The sequence below is a fragment of the Notothenia coriiceps genome, unplaced genomic scaffold (assembly GCF_000735185.1).
Source record: "Notothenia coriiceps isolate Sejong01 unplaced genomic scaffold, NC01 NC01_scaffold00035440, whole genome shotgun sequence".
NCBI classification, from domain to species: domain Eukaryota; kingdom Metazoa; phylum Chordata; class Actinopteri; order Perciformes; family Nototheniidae; genus Notothenia; species Notothenia coriiceps.
This window is the reverse complement of record NW_011368141.1, coordinates 237,602-252,469: the sequence shown is the minus strand read 5'-3', so window position 1 is coordinate 252,469 and position 14,868 is coordinate 237,602. Positions and strand designations below refer to the sequence as shown.

The 14,868-nt window shown below is 40.6% G+C and overlaps 1 protein-coding gene across 1 annotated transcript in view; it reads left to right on the top strand.

Moving 5' to 3' along the window:
• Window positions 1-4,874: 4,874 nt before the first annotated feature.
• The window catches only part of LOC104962851 (poly [ADP-ribose] polymerase 6), a 23,992-nt gene continuing 13,998 nt past the window's right edge, over window positions 4,875-14,868 (top strand). The window contains exons 1-10 of the mRNA XM_010791355.1: window positions 4,875-5,247; window positions 6,645-6,802; window positions 7,349-7,426; window positions 10,185-10,237; window positions 10,459-10,519; window positions 10,745-10,835; window positions 11,005-11,071; window positions 11,803-11,952; window positions 13,750-13,900; window positions 14,701-14,832. Of these exons, the coding sequence (XP_010789657.1) occupies window positions 6,800-6,802; window positions 7,349-7,426; window positions 10,185-10,237; window positions 10,459-10,519; window positions 10,745-10,835; window positions 11,005-11,071; window positions 11,803-11,952; window positions 13,750-13,900; window positions 14,701-14,832 (786 nt within the window). The 5' untranslated portion in view covers window positions 4,875-5,247; window positions 6,645-6,799. The remainder of the gene's footprint in view (window positions 5,248-6,644; window positions 6,803-7,348; window positions 7,427-10,184; window positions 10,238-10,458; window positions 10,520-10,744; window positions 10,836-11,004; window positions 11,072-11,802; window positions 11,953-13,749; window positions 13,901-14,700; window positions 14,833-14,868) is intronic.

The following is a 14,868-nucleotide window of genomic DNA, read 5'->3' as shown; positions in this document are numbered from 1 at the left end:
ACACACCACAGTGCAGCACTAACCTAGGTCATATAACCCCCCAGGCCTAAAAACTCCCTCATGGCTAATAATAACGCACAGCATGCAGAGTTGTTTGCAGAAATCACTCCGCATGTACTATGGTATTTACACTATGTGGGCCAGTAAACAAGGCCTGTATACTCCAAAACAAAAGCAGATAAGGGTCCATTTAAGTTACTTAATGTTAAAGAATGCTGTGCATGTTCAATGCAATTAAAATACGCATGGTAAATGTGGCTTTTTTTTTTTAACCCAAGCACCTTACCTCAAATTGAGTCAGTGCAGTCAGTCTGTCTGAAGTAGCAAAGGGATTTACCCATAATTGGTAGTCTTCCACCGCATGCCTCCACATAGCATTAGTCAGCAAACATGCAGTTTTGGTGGGGAGGGGGCTTCATGAGAGCAGCACCAGCTGCAAAAGGCCTACTGCACTGACAACCAGATCAGCTGCAACTAAACTACCTTTCCATGAAACCAGGTCAAAAACCGACAAATTAAGTTACTTTTAACCCGATATAGAACCGAACAATTATAGTTTCCCCATCCATTAACTCCAGTAGCTGAAGGACTCCAAAATGCGCAATCATCTTTGAATATCAATGATTACCTACCAAAGTAATACTCAAAGTATTAACCACAGTTTAAATGACAATTTCACAGTATATAGTTACTTATTGTTATTTATTTCAGCAGTTTATATCTAAAGAATGATAGACTAAAGACCAGACCACATAGGCAAATATTTAAAAGTTAACAGCAAGACACTTTTCCTAGTCACTTGACATTATAACCTAAAAGTTCCCCTGGGATAAAGACTCCATTTTGTCAAAAGGGACAGGAAGGACATAGCAATGACAGTTTCTCCAAAATTGAGTTATACACCAAACAATTATTAAAACAGCACAAGTGGCTTTACAGCAGGCCATATCATATGCATATCCTACTTATGCTGTAGTATGTATTTGATAAAGGATGTGTCGTCACAATTTTAAAATGTAAAATTAAACGAAGCCTTGCCTTGATCAAATCATCATTCTTTTTTTGTGGAACAGGCTGAAAAACAGGCCTTATTTAATGCCTATAATGAGCAACACAGTTAAACTAAGCTGTAAATTAGGGAGCTACCTAAAAGCTAAAAACGAGAGTTAACCTGCCTTTCTTCTCATGTAACGAGTGTCAACAAGACATTTTATCTGTAGCGGCACTGCAGCAATCTACTGCAGTGTAGCTGCTTAGCCAATGTGCACTACATTATCATGGAATGGTTTTCCCATTTTCTAAAACAGTCAAAACGAGCTTCAGATGTATTTCAGGTGTTTCTGTGAAAGTGTGACAGGAATATTGAAGTATACAAAGGATGATTGTGACGAAGCTCTCTAATGACTAACTCACTGCCACGCCATTTAAAGGAGTACGACGATAACACACAACTAATGCAGGGAAGATTAAGCTCTGGTGCATTTGTGTCGCCGGATAAAACGTATATTTAATGTAATATGCTCTGAGTCTGCACACGATGCGCTAAAGGTCACGTTCTCATCCTGCGTCACATTTTCCTGATCAAGTGGTCATCACAGAAACTGACCAATCAGAGGCCGAGAAGACGCAGCGGCCACACCCACAAGAGGAGGCAACAGGAAGGGAAAATGCAACACTGCACGCATCACATTTATATTTTATCATTTTAAATGTAATACCAATGTTTAGCAATAAAGTAAGATTACAAAAACGTAGTGCGGTAGTTACAGAAATATCTGCTGAGTGCACGGACAAATCCCCTCAGTCTGTCCAAGTGCAAATCTCTACGTTGTTAAAACAAAAGATATCTAACCAGCAGAACAGGATTAAAAATGGCTCGTGTAAAATAAAATAAATACACATTTAGGCGTGTTGGGCATTGATGAACATGATGTTAATTTAAAAAGTAGATAAGTTAAGAGTGGAAACAAGCCACGAGTGGTTGACTCATACATGCCCGGACTTACCAGCTTGCAGGATGTACACATACAATAAAAGACAAAAAGGTTTAAAAAGCAGTTATATCATTTACCCACAAGTAATCAGTTTACTTAAAGAGAACAATTAGCAGTCCATGTTGAGGATACCCACCTTACCTCGCTGAACAACTGCAGGGAACGATGTGCCTTTCCACTGTGATAAATATGCTCAAGGTGATCGCCCTAGTTCCTCACTCTGCGGAACTACTTTCTAGGGATGCTGAGACATATCCATCCGAGAGAGTGAAGACACATTAAATAACAATGCAACTTCTTAACCCTTATTTACCTATTGCATTGATTATAGACTGCTCACATGAATGCTCTATTTTAGTAATACTCTTGTGAAAATCGAGGAAATTATAGAAACTATAATCAACGCGGAATGATACACCGTTACGGGGTGGAAGTGCTTGGTAAAGTTAAGGAGCCAATCAGAGGGCTCAGGGCGCGTGAGTGCATCATCGCATGAGTCCGACATGTGACTATGGATGGCGTGCTGTGGTTTCCTGAAAAAACTCAGTATTTGGTTACTACGGTTAGTCTTGTCTAGTTAAATTACGTTTTAACGACTCCAATTATCATGTTGTGATGTTGTCAGTAGTTTTACATCCATTATTCTACGGACATATGAAAATCATCGCCTACCTAAATGGTTAATGGAAAGCATAATCAAACGTGTTGCAATATACGGTAACTCTCGTAGAAAATACCACAGATATTGTTCACGCACTTGTTTTTAATTGAATCAAAACTGGTGCAATATTTGTATATAAAATGGCAATTGTTCATTGCCTCAAATGCATTAGTAGTCGCAGCCAGCCAGAGTTTAACAGTGATGAACCAAGAATCCTGATACCTTGCAACTGTGCAGTGTTTGAGGCAATACCTCCATCTAGTGATGAATACTGATATTAACAATTTGTTCAATAATGTGCTCTCAGCATATTTTAAGGTTTTTAGGAACACCATGTTGAGTATAAAATATACATGTTATATGTTATTATATAAATGATTCTCAAATCATATAATTTTGTATTATGTGGTTGCGTTTCAACCACACGTTGCGAAATTGCATATTTTAAGCAACCGTTTTTGTTCCACTAAATTACACAAATTGCAACTTAATATAAAGTTTTAGTTTAGACTAAAACTAAATCCTAGACAAAAACACTGTCTCCTGTCTCAACTACAGTGAGGTCACATTTGTAACAGTCAGACTCGCAACATAACGGATAAACAAGTACTTGATACAGAGCACCCTGCTAATCTTTTTTCTTTTCTCCCTGTGGCATACTGTAGTCCATGTCATCTCTCACTATTCTGTTCTCACCTGTTGGCAGCTGTGGTGGTGTTGGCACTGCTGCTCCCACTGCCCATGTTGCTGTCCCACTGGCTGGAAATAGCCTCAGCATGGATCCACTCCGCTGCCTGAGGCCAATGGACACACCTGTCCAGGTGAGCGACAGATCTGCCATCCAGTCCCCCTGTCCACTGGCCAAGGGCCTGGCTGTCAGTCAGTAGTATTGGCTGCTTACTCCTGTGATTCACAGGCCATGAGGTACAGTAAGACACTGTGCTAATGTGCTCAAATAAATCTCAGTGAGCAGTTAGGACACCCTATTGTGTGGTACCTCAAATTAAATTATAATTAATGAATACAAGAGGGAAGAAATACAATGATATCCATTAAGGCACACATAGAAAACATAAAAATCAATATTGCATGATGATAACATTTATCATAATATTAAAAAGGCAAAGACAATAGATGAGGAAATTGTAAACATCGATTTTCCATAGTAGTAGGGTGAAAACTGTGGAAGCAAAATTCAAAATGAAACAAGATTTAGATGTGTTTTTAGTTTAACAAGTTATAGATATGCAAATCATTTAATATTTCAGTGAACAGGTAATTTCTTCCAGAAAAAAAGATAGTGGTTGTAATTCAGAAAGTTCCACGGCAATTACTGTATGTAGGAATATTGATTTAGTAACATGGAGCAAAGAAAAACATTTTTATTTCAATCTGCATTTCCACCTTCTCCATCCAGTTGCACTATAGGAATAACATTTAATCATGAACCTGGAACACCTGTTCACATACAAGAAGTACCAGGCATTATAAGAATATAAGCAGGATTGACAAAATAAACGGTGTCAAATATGTTTCCCAATCTATATTGTGCCATTGTGGTCAATGCCCTTAAGCTGCTGCATTGTGTGCCAAATGAATGTTTAAAGATATCTTAATGTTCTCCTATATCCTGGCTACAGCCACACACTGATCAGACAGTAAGACTAACGCATGTTCAGTTTTTAGGTCACTTCTTAAATTGAACCTTGAGATAATCAGGGTTAAGACTGATTAACTCTAGTTAAGTCCTGATGGTAATTGTCTCACATATCCGTACAACACAGTGTATCATAGATACAAAGGAAATGATATTTGTTCCAATATTTGTTTTTGATATTACTAAATACAACTATTGTTACTGTAATATAAATGTAATATTATATTAACTAAGCTTATGCATTTCAGCGTCTATACAACATGCAGTGCGTAAGTAGAAAGCACATTGTAAAAAGGGTCATATTTATGCTTTCTTTCTTTGAATATATTTAGATGAGACAGTATTATCCATAATCTCACTCCAAACATGGTTGAACCGCAATAGAAACTGATTTATGCAAACACACACACACACACACACACACACACACACACACACACACACACACACACACACACACACACACACACACACACACACACACGCACACACGCAGACGCATATACACGAGTAGAGCCATTTTCCTCAATTGTTCTTCTTATTTCTCAGCAGCAGCAGTGCAGTCAGCTGCAGGTCACATGACTTGCTTGCCTGATCTCACTGAGCATGCTCAGACCCCTCAGTGTTGTCAGGCAAAATACAAGGCAGCCGTAGCAGCAACAGCAGCAGCAGAGATCTGCAATAGATAAACACACAGACTCACACACACACCAGTTGGATTGCTCGCAGGCACACACCACACGCATTGAGACACAGGCGCTGTAGACCTGGGGAATAGTGGCTCTCGTTTCTCTAACAAATCCTATTTTAATGGGTTATTGTCATCTGTATTTTCAGTGGAAAACAGCCACGGAGAAAGAGAAAGGCAGGTGTGCCCTTTAAGAGGGGGTGCAGCTGAGGCAAGGACGGCGTCCGACTCTCCATCCTCTGTGGAGGTAAGTGTGGATGGATGGGGTGGGGGTGCGGAGCATGGGGGGAGGGGAAAATCCGCCTGACTGCATCTGTGTTTGTGTTAAATATGATCCGAATGGGGTCGGCCGTGGTGTGTGTGTGTGTGTGTGTGTGTGGGGGGCTCATTTTGCCGCCGACTCTATTGGTATGTGAGACGACAGCGGCTATGGGAATGATGGCGGGGGTTAGGAGGAGGGGGGGGGGTTTGGTGTAGGTGCTTGCAGGGTTAAAGATATGGCAGGGCAGTAGACGTATAGGGACAAGGAGAGGAGCTGAAGCGGAAGATGGTGATGACGAGGGAGCTTTGTTTAATAGGATGCAGTGGATGTCTGGAGGAGCCGTGACACAAATAAAAGAACAGGGAGAGAAACACAGATCTTCATTTTGTGGAAAATAGCCCGATGTAAGGTAGAGATGAGCTTAGTCTCTTATGTTAGCCCAGCAAACAAGGGGAAAGATGTATAATTGGTGTTCATTTGATTGCATTGTCATATGTATAGCATAGATGACTTCATGCTTAGTGGTTCCGTTAAGGCAGTCTGCTCTCGAGGGCCAAGCCATTGCCATCCAGTCTTTGATTGTCAGATTCAGTACTGTTAAATATTAAGAAATGTCATTTATTTTGGTTTCACATCCACTACACAATGTACATTGTAACGTGTATTCTGATGCTGCAGTGGTCGTTATGCAACTCTGCATCTACTGCTTTAAATGTTGTTGAAAGAACATCACGCTCGTTGTTTACATGTCTGACACAAAATGTGATGGGCCGCCATTAAATGCAGTGTACTGTAGCTGCCTCTGTTATATCACACATTTTGTTTTCCCTTACAATTTGTATCCTCATAATCAATATTTCCCCCACCATTTAAAGGCAACCTTTATTGTATGTTCTTAAATTCTTGAGAAATGTCTTTTATTTTTTTTTACTCCACACTGTGTGCAAACAATGCCTTCTTCTTATGCTAACCCAGGAATAACATGGCGCTTCAACCATTTCCTTCCATATAAATCATCCAGGCCAATCAAACACGTCAGTTTAACAATGACATCATTCGCTAAGCTCAATAAAGGTGTGCCAACTGTTGGTGCTTCGGTATTAATAGGTACATTTGCTGTGGGGAAAAACAAACAACACAAAGAAATGGATACATCCTGGGTACTGAACGCTCAGCAGATATCTCCCACACATTCTCTCCACAGTGATTAATGCCACTCTGAAAGGAACCAGAGATGGCTGTTGCTAGGAAACATGGCAAGGTGAAGTGCAGACCATTGAAAGAAAAAAAGGAGGAGGGCACCGTTTACAAAGCTAGTCATGATGGCCTCTTTGTTTCATGTTGTCCATCCTTTACTGATTTGTAATGTCTATTTCTCCCAGGTTTTGCAGTTCTGAAGAGTGCGAGAAAGCGAGGTGGTCAGACGAAGCCCTCCGGATTTCCGTTCTCGTTCCTTCCACCTGGAAATACGCTGCAATGGTCGGCAGTATTCAAAGGTTTAAACCGGTCTGATTGAGCCCTATGAACAGCAGACCCAATGGTAAGACAGCTAGGATTCTATTGGTGTAACCACTGCATACGATTAAGCTGTGTCATCCATGCTTGGTGTGTTTAAGATGTACCAAAGTGGTACATTCAATTAAATTACTTTGCCGTCAATGCTAACAGGAGTGCAGCCTTTTCATAGACATTAGGATGTTGTGTTAGCTTAATCTCAATGTGTAGATTAAATACTGTGGGTTTTTGCAACAGGACCTCCGGGCATCAGGCTTTGCTGGAAATGACAACAGACATGGTTATCTTCTCCAAAAAAACATAAAAGGATCTCATCAATGATCGTAAATTGAGTATTCTTTTGAAGGTTGAATTTCGAGCATTTCCTGTCTTTTTAGAAATAGACCACTCCTCTTCATGTCTCTCTTTGAGATGTTATATAAAGCATTGTTTTGAAGCTGGGTGTTTTGAACGCGAGGCTAAATAGGGAGATGTGAGAAAGGACGTGAGATGAAAGGATGCTAGACAGAGAGAGGTTGCATTTTCTTTCCGCTCCACTATAATGGCCTTTTCACAATGTGTGGGCCCACAGGACATCAAAGGCCAGTGTTGGACAGACGAGGAGTCGGACGGGGAGAACGAGTCGGAACAGTTCCTGTATGGCATTCAGGTAAAGCACAGGCTACTGGATTACATTGCATTACATCTGGTTGTATGTCGGGAAATGTTGTTTTTTATAATGATTGGCAATGATTCACATTACTTTACTCTCAAACTTAGGTATTTTTATACCAAAAATACTGTTTTAGTTCCCAACAAACTGTAAAAGTGCTTCGGATATGTTGTGTTTTACCGGCTTACAAGATCCTCTGCTGTAATGTGTTTGATTGTTTCAGTTGGTTTTGCCGAAAACCACTGATTTAGTCACAGACCTAGGATTTGGTTTGAGCATTATGCATATTCAGACAAAATATAATGCAGTGGGTTGATAGCAATCCAGTAGGTTGCTCTATTAGAACAGATGGACTATGTTAATGCGCCCCCTAATGCAGGGAAAAGATATACATTAATATGAAAGATATTCAATGTCCCAATGTTTGACAAGGTTCTGGGCTGTGTCCAAAATATGAATTTTTGCAAACTGACAATATCACATATTAGATTGTTCACTCAAGTACTATACAGGTTTAGCTTTTGAACACACTTGAAGTCCCAAGCAACACAATATTAATTTTTCTGGATGCTATTTCTTGTATAATCTCTTAAAGTGCAATGCTTCACTTCCATACAAGATCTTAATCTGTTAGTCACCCTTTTTACTGTTATCTTCCAAGTCCTGTGATTGAAATGTAAATCCAGTCTGGGAACTTAGAGCTCATTTCTATGCAGCCAGAGAACATGAAAGCAGCGCAGTGAAGATAAGGATGAAAGTGAAAGGTCTGCACTCAGAGCTCAGGAGAGGAGTGTGACTTCAAGTCTAGACATAATATGACAAACTTAGATCAACTGTTGTTATTAATACTTTAATAAGTTGTTATTTTTGGAGGACAGCAAATGTACTGAGGTAACCACAGAATGTATTTCAGGAAATTGAAGCTGAAAAAGGACAAATGTATGCCTACAGTTTTTGAAATGTATTTGGACAAAGGTCTTTGTTGTGACGAAATATTCAGAAGCACAGCTGATGTGAGAAGAACATATTTGAATTAAAACACGTTTCTGTATACGGTCAGCTGTAGTGTTGCAATTGACAATCTGTTTAAGATTAGTACAAAAATAAGCAGAGAAGTCTGAACAGGAATCTACAACCAGTGAATAAAAAGTTGAAATAATAAATAGTTAGAAGTTATAATTAAATGGTTTAAATATAAACAATATCAAATGTGTCTTTAATAACACCCAGTTTAAAATAATCTCCAAATGTTGAAACTGATTAGATTTATATCCATGCTCACATATGACCTACTGTATTAACTCTCAATCCGTCCCCCACTGAAACAATATTAAAGCATGGACAATAAACTAAATGCTCCCGTTACTGTACTATACCTCCTCGTGTGATGATATGATATAGAATGTCCTCTTTGAAAATTCATATTAAGTTTCACAATGCTTGTTAATATTCAGTTGTCTTGATGGATTAGCAGCCCCCCCACATTCAGCCTTCAGAAACATGTTGAACATAGATTAAACGGATCAAGAATTAGAGTGGACATGGTTGTCCCAAAAAGGAAAACATCTGACAGCTTACACAGTTTCTTAACATCCTTCTGTTAAATATGAATCATAAAAACTCTTCTTAAAGGTCCCATGTCATGCTTTTCTGGTTATTACCCGTCCCCTTGTGTGTTATGAAGGTTTTTATGCATGTGAACAGTCTGCAGAGTCAAAACCCTCAAAGTACACCCTGTAGCGAGTAAAACTCTAACACGGAAAATACCTCCCCAAAACGCCTCGTTGGAGATACGTCAGTGTCCATTGATTCTTCCGGGTAACTCATGATGTCATGGGTTACCCGGAACCAAATGGACCAATCCGTGGAGCCGTTATGTTACGTCCGCGGAGCCGTTACGTTAAGCCCCCGCTGATTGGTCCAAATTGACCAATCCATGGACTTCCTCACACACACACTCAGTGCAGGCAGCTCTGCTGATCTCTCCTCCCTGGCTGCAGGCTGATAACAGACAGTTGGGATCGCGGCAAAATTCTCTCTGCAGACCCATTCTCACAGCGTTTATCAACCTTTCTCTTACTCAATATCAAGCCACACTTATTGTTTTTACTTCGGCTGTGACTTTGTGTGTGCTCAGGGTGAGTTTGGCTCTGTTTCGCTGTCGCTAAACAAGGAAACCACACCTCCACGGAGCTCAGCGCGATTCACAACGTCCCGACCAATCAGAGCACACTGTGCTCACAGGGAGGGTGGGGGCTGGAGCTATTGGAGCTACAACGAGCCGTTAAAGGCAGAGAGTGAAATTCAGTGAATACACGTAGTTTACAGAGATGCTGTATGAGAAACCAAAGTGAGTTTGGAAAATTGCACAATATAAATCTATTCTAGTAGACCTCAACAATGGAATTATGATCAGTGGAAATGGCCATGACACGGGACCTTTAAATAGTAAACCATAATGTTATGAATGAGAGCGCTACCTGTTGCAAGATGGCGGCCATGTGGCAACGATGAGTGAGTCATCTATGGCGCATTTCCACCGCAGGCCTCGCTCGGCCTCGCTCAGGCCTTATTAGGCCCGGCTCATTTTAATGCTACGCTTCCATTACAGTTTAGGAGCTGGGGCAGTAACTTTAGTAATGCAGTGTAGGCGGAGCCGTGACATCATCTTCAATGAGCATCCGTGAGCACCATGGATGTATAATAAGAACTGGATACAGCGTGGGAGGCGGGGCCTCATTCATTCCTATGAGAGTTGCTCNTCGAGGCAGTGAAAGACATCTACACTGACAGTGCTGTCTCTGTGAGGTACTGTACAGAAACACAGAAACACAACAACACACACAGAAACACAACTGTGTAAGACCTATTTTGAAAAATGTTTGTACATGAGACAATTCAGAGTCATAATGTATTCATTTCCACTAGGCACTATCTGCAAAATAGGAAAAAAACACAACGGGATATTGAAAATGTTTGAGTGCATCTCATTACTTATGATGAATGACTTTTTTTCCGTCTCTTCACAGGGAGTATGGAACCATTGATGACGTGGACATCGATCTTCACATTAACATCGGTTTCTTAGATGTGAGTCAGCATTCCTCTTTCCCTGCACACACCTCCTCCTTCTCTCCCCATTACTATTCCAACGTTGATATTTTGCAAAGTAACACATCATGTATAATGCATCGTGTGCTCATAATTTATTTATGCAATGAGAAATGGCCCTAATTAGGATGCTAACTCTGTGTGTATGTGTATGTGTGTGTGTGTGTGTGTGTGTGTGTGTGTGTGTGTGTGTGTCTGACTCAGGAGGAGGTTGCGACAGCTTGGAAAGTTATCAGAACAGAGCCCATTATTCTGAGACTGCGCTTTTCTCTTTCTCAGTACCTCGATGGACCTGGTGAGTAAAGATGTCAGTGTGGATGTTGGTTTTCTGGGAGGGACTTTAGGTATTTGTGCCACTCACTGAGCGTGGGAGGTGAGTACAATATGTGCTATACAAGAGGGAGAGTGAGAAGTGAGAGTGTGTTTCTGTGCACTGTGTAATAATGTTAGTCATCTTTACTCAGAGCCGTCAGTCGAGGTGTTCCAGCCCTCCAATAAAGAAGGCTTCAGCCTCGGCCTGCAGCTCAAAAAGTAAGTTGTTTTTGCTGACGCCAAGAACATGTCATAGTGAATTACTACGAGCAATACTTAAGATTAAGACCCAATATAAATATGGTATCAGAAACTGTAGGTGAATACTTCCCGCCTGGGTCCAAGAAAACTGGTGGCAGCAAAACAAACTATTCTCTTTTTAATGAGGATTTCAGGCAGTACCTAGTCCTTTTCCATCATTCTGTTAACAACTGTGACCCGCTTTGCATGCGACGCACGGCATGAGTTTGCAAAAAACTGAAAGTACTTTGTTGCCTGGCTGAGAAATTGGCGGTGTGCAGCCTGCAGCTCTTCATCTAACACTTCACTGTGCTCTATACTCTACCCTGCAATATATCTAAAAAAATACAGACTGTTATCAGGTGTCGGCTGCATTTTTGATTATGAATAGCAACCAATGTCATGTTTAAACACATTGCATTTCCTGTGACTAATTCACACTAAATGTTAACTTATTTTTCACCAGTTTAATGTTTTAATGTGAAGCTGCTGTAGGAACTGTTTGGTTTGCATTAGGAGACGCTTTATACAGAATGTTGTCCTGGAATATCACCAAAGAGTCCAGCTCACATTAGTGCAAGGATAACACTTTCATCAGTGGGTGAAATATAGTGACTTAACATACATTTATTTAAACAAAACTCTTGGGGATTGTAACCTCCACCACTTCAATGTTAACTCACCAATCTTCCTTATTTGTGCCGTATCAGGATCCTGAGCACCTTCACCTCGCAGCAGTGGAAGCACCTCAGTAATGAGTTCCTCAAGGCCCAGCAGGAGAAGAGGCACAGCTGGTTCAAAGCCGGGGGAACCATCAAGAAGTTCCGCGCCGGGCTCAGCATCTTCTCCCCCATACCCAAGTAGGTCTCTCTCTCTCTCTCTGTTTCTCTATCAAGACATCCTAACAACCATGACTGTGTTTCATAGACAGCATGCTACACATTTAAAGGGGCCCTATTATGCCTTTTCCTGCAGTGTGTTACATAGGTTTTATGAATGTATTTATGTAAATGTTCTGCAAAGGCTAAAATCCCAAAGTTTCTCTCCCACACACTCCCCCCCCCCTGCCTCAAGTTTGACTCGTTTGTTTACTTCCGTAACATAATCACATCACTATGTGACACACATGCTTATATTGACTAGCCCTCCAACACATTTAATAAGCGGTTGACCAATCACAACAGAGCCGACCAGCTAACCAATCAGAGCAGACTGGGCTCTGGTTTCAGACAGAGGGTGAAAAGAGGTGCTGCAGCAAAGCAGTGTGAGAAAAAGAAAGCCCTTTCTGAATGTCACAGAAGACGGACAAAATACAAATATGTACCTGAAAATTAGCATATTTCTTTGAGTCTGTGATTGACAATCCAATAGATTGTTATTTTTAAATAAACACACATTTTCCGCAATGATAATTCCATTACAAAATCAACAAGGAGTTAAGCTGTTATACTTTGATGTGATGCTGACGTGTTGAACATTTTATTAGGACATGTCCTGATCTATTTTCTAAACACTTCACTGTTTTCAAGTGTCTGCAATCACTCAGGGAGAAGAGCACGGAGGAAATAACCTCAAGTACAGAATCAAACACAATCAGGCTATTTTTGTGGTATTTCTGGCATTACATCTGCAAATGTTCTTGCACTTTTGGGAAGTCGTAAGATATTTTTAAGTGTTCCTGTAACTTGCTATTTTTACATGACGATTCAGCTTTGTTCGATTGTAGGTTTTTAGGAAATAACAGAAGGTTGAGGATTACGTTTATTTCTGTGATTCAGCCTGTACCTAGTCACAATATGATGCCTCTTTCTGGATACTAGGGAATATCCTGTTTCATGAGATGATGTCTACAGTTTGTGTTAATTTTAAAATTTCTATTGTATTTTTCACTTTGAATTTGAATTCCTTTCTTTTGACTTTCTCCTTTGATCTATTGGGAAGCTCTTTGCAACATCAAATCTAGAAAGGTGCTATATTAATACGTTTACTTTACCAACATGCATGTGAGCTATATCCCAAGTCCATAGATGTCGGTTGGACGATAGAGAGACAGTGAAATAAGTACTTTGTGGGGGTCTGTGCTTTTGAAGACTGCAGCAAGGAAGACAAGCAGGAGCAACATATCTGACTTTGCATGTGTACGATAGACTCAAACTCTAAACGTGACACAACCAATTTCCTAAGGGGGGATTACTCTTCTCTGCCTCTGTCTGACTGTGTGATGCTTTGACAGTGAAGGGTGAACTGGGATCGTATCTCGACCCCCCCCCGATGGAGGTCAGCCTCACAACTGCTATCTTGACATGCTTACTACTTGACAGGAGTCTCATTTCAAGAGAGTACATGGATAAAAGTGATGGTGATCATTGTATAATAACAGCTAGCAACTAACAGATTGTAGTTTGTTCAAGCTGATATAATAATCTAAGTGTAGCGTGTGTATTTCTTTAATACATTTCACTCTAACATTAACCAGGCACTGACTATATGGTATAACTACGATGGTGCAAATTCTATTATAATTAATTCGGCTTTTTTCAAACAATACACTTCTGAAACAACAAACACATTTCTGTTTTATCGTTCCAAGTTAGAAGAAGGATAGATACACGCTTGGTAAAGTAATGTGTGTCCATTTTGTCTTCTTTTTTTTTTAGGTCCCCAAGTTTTCCTCTGATCCAAGACACCGTTTTGAAAGGGAAGCTGAGCGTCCCTGAGCTGAGGGTGACGCGCCTGATGAACCGCTCCATCTCGTGCACCATGAAGAACCCCAAAGGGGAGCTCTTCAGCTACCCCCCCAACAGCCAGGTCAGTGTCCGCCTGTACTGGGCATCAATCACACACCTCTCAGTTTAAATGTTCATTTGAGGAATTAACACAATCCCACTGTTCTCCTACCTATGTCAAGGTTTCAAAAGGTCCTTAAAAAGTTGCTGAAATGAAGTCCTAAAATCGTCTTTACTTGTAAAAAATGTGATTTTATAGTTCTTAAAATAAATGCTTTACTTGTTGTCTTACCTACAAAAAAAGAGGGTTGTCTGGATTTTCCTTTGCTTATACTACATTCAAAAGAAAGGTTTTTTTACTTTATCTCAAACATGAATGTAATTATTGATCACTTTTTCACTTCAAACATGTCAGTTCATTATTGTATTTCAAACAATGATATGATCATTTTCATTCATACTCATTTCCAATCATATTTCTGCCTGTATGACTCCAAAAACACAAATGTATCTTATATTGTATTCAATGCATTCTTAAAATGTTCTTCTGAAATCTGAATGGAACTTGTTGAAACCTGCAGAAACCCTGTTATTAGTCTTTAACATGTTTCACTCACATGTCAAGTTGTGGTCACAGTGTTGATGTCACAGCTGTGAACCTTGACACTGCGTTTGTGTAGAAAGTCATGAAGCAAAATGCTGCTGCTGCCTGCTGTCTAAGGCACTGTATACTTCTGTTTGAATCCACTGTAACCCACTCTTATCCTCTTCTCAGTCACCTGCCACCTGCACTGTTCCCACCTGAGCCTTTCCTCCCCCCCCCACCGTAACATGGCTGCTGCGCCGTTTCCCATAATGCTTTGTCTTCACTTGACTCATCAGACTGTGGCTGTCCCGGCGGCCAGGGCCCCTGCGCAGATTACCACGAGGCAGCTGATTGAATTGTTTTTCTCATCCCAGGCGGGCGGCCACTGCAAGAACATCCCTACCTTGGAGTATGGCTTCTTAGTGCAGGTTAGACCCCGGGGAGATATGAGCTGGGAGGGGGGG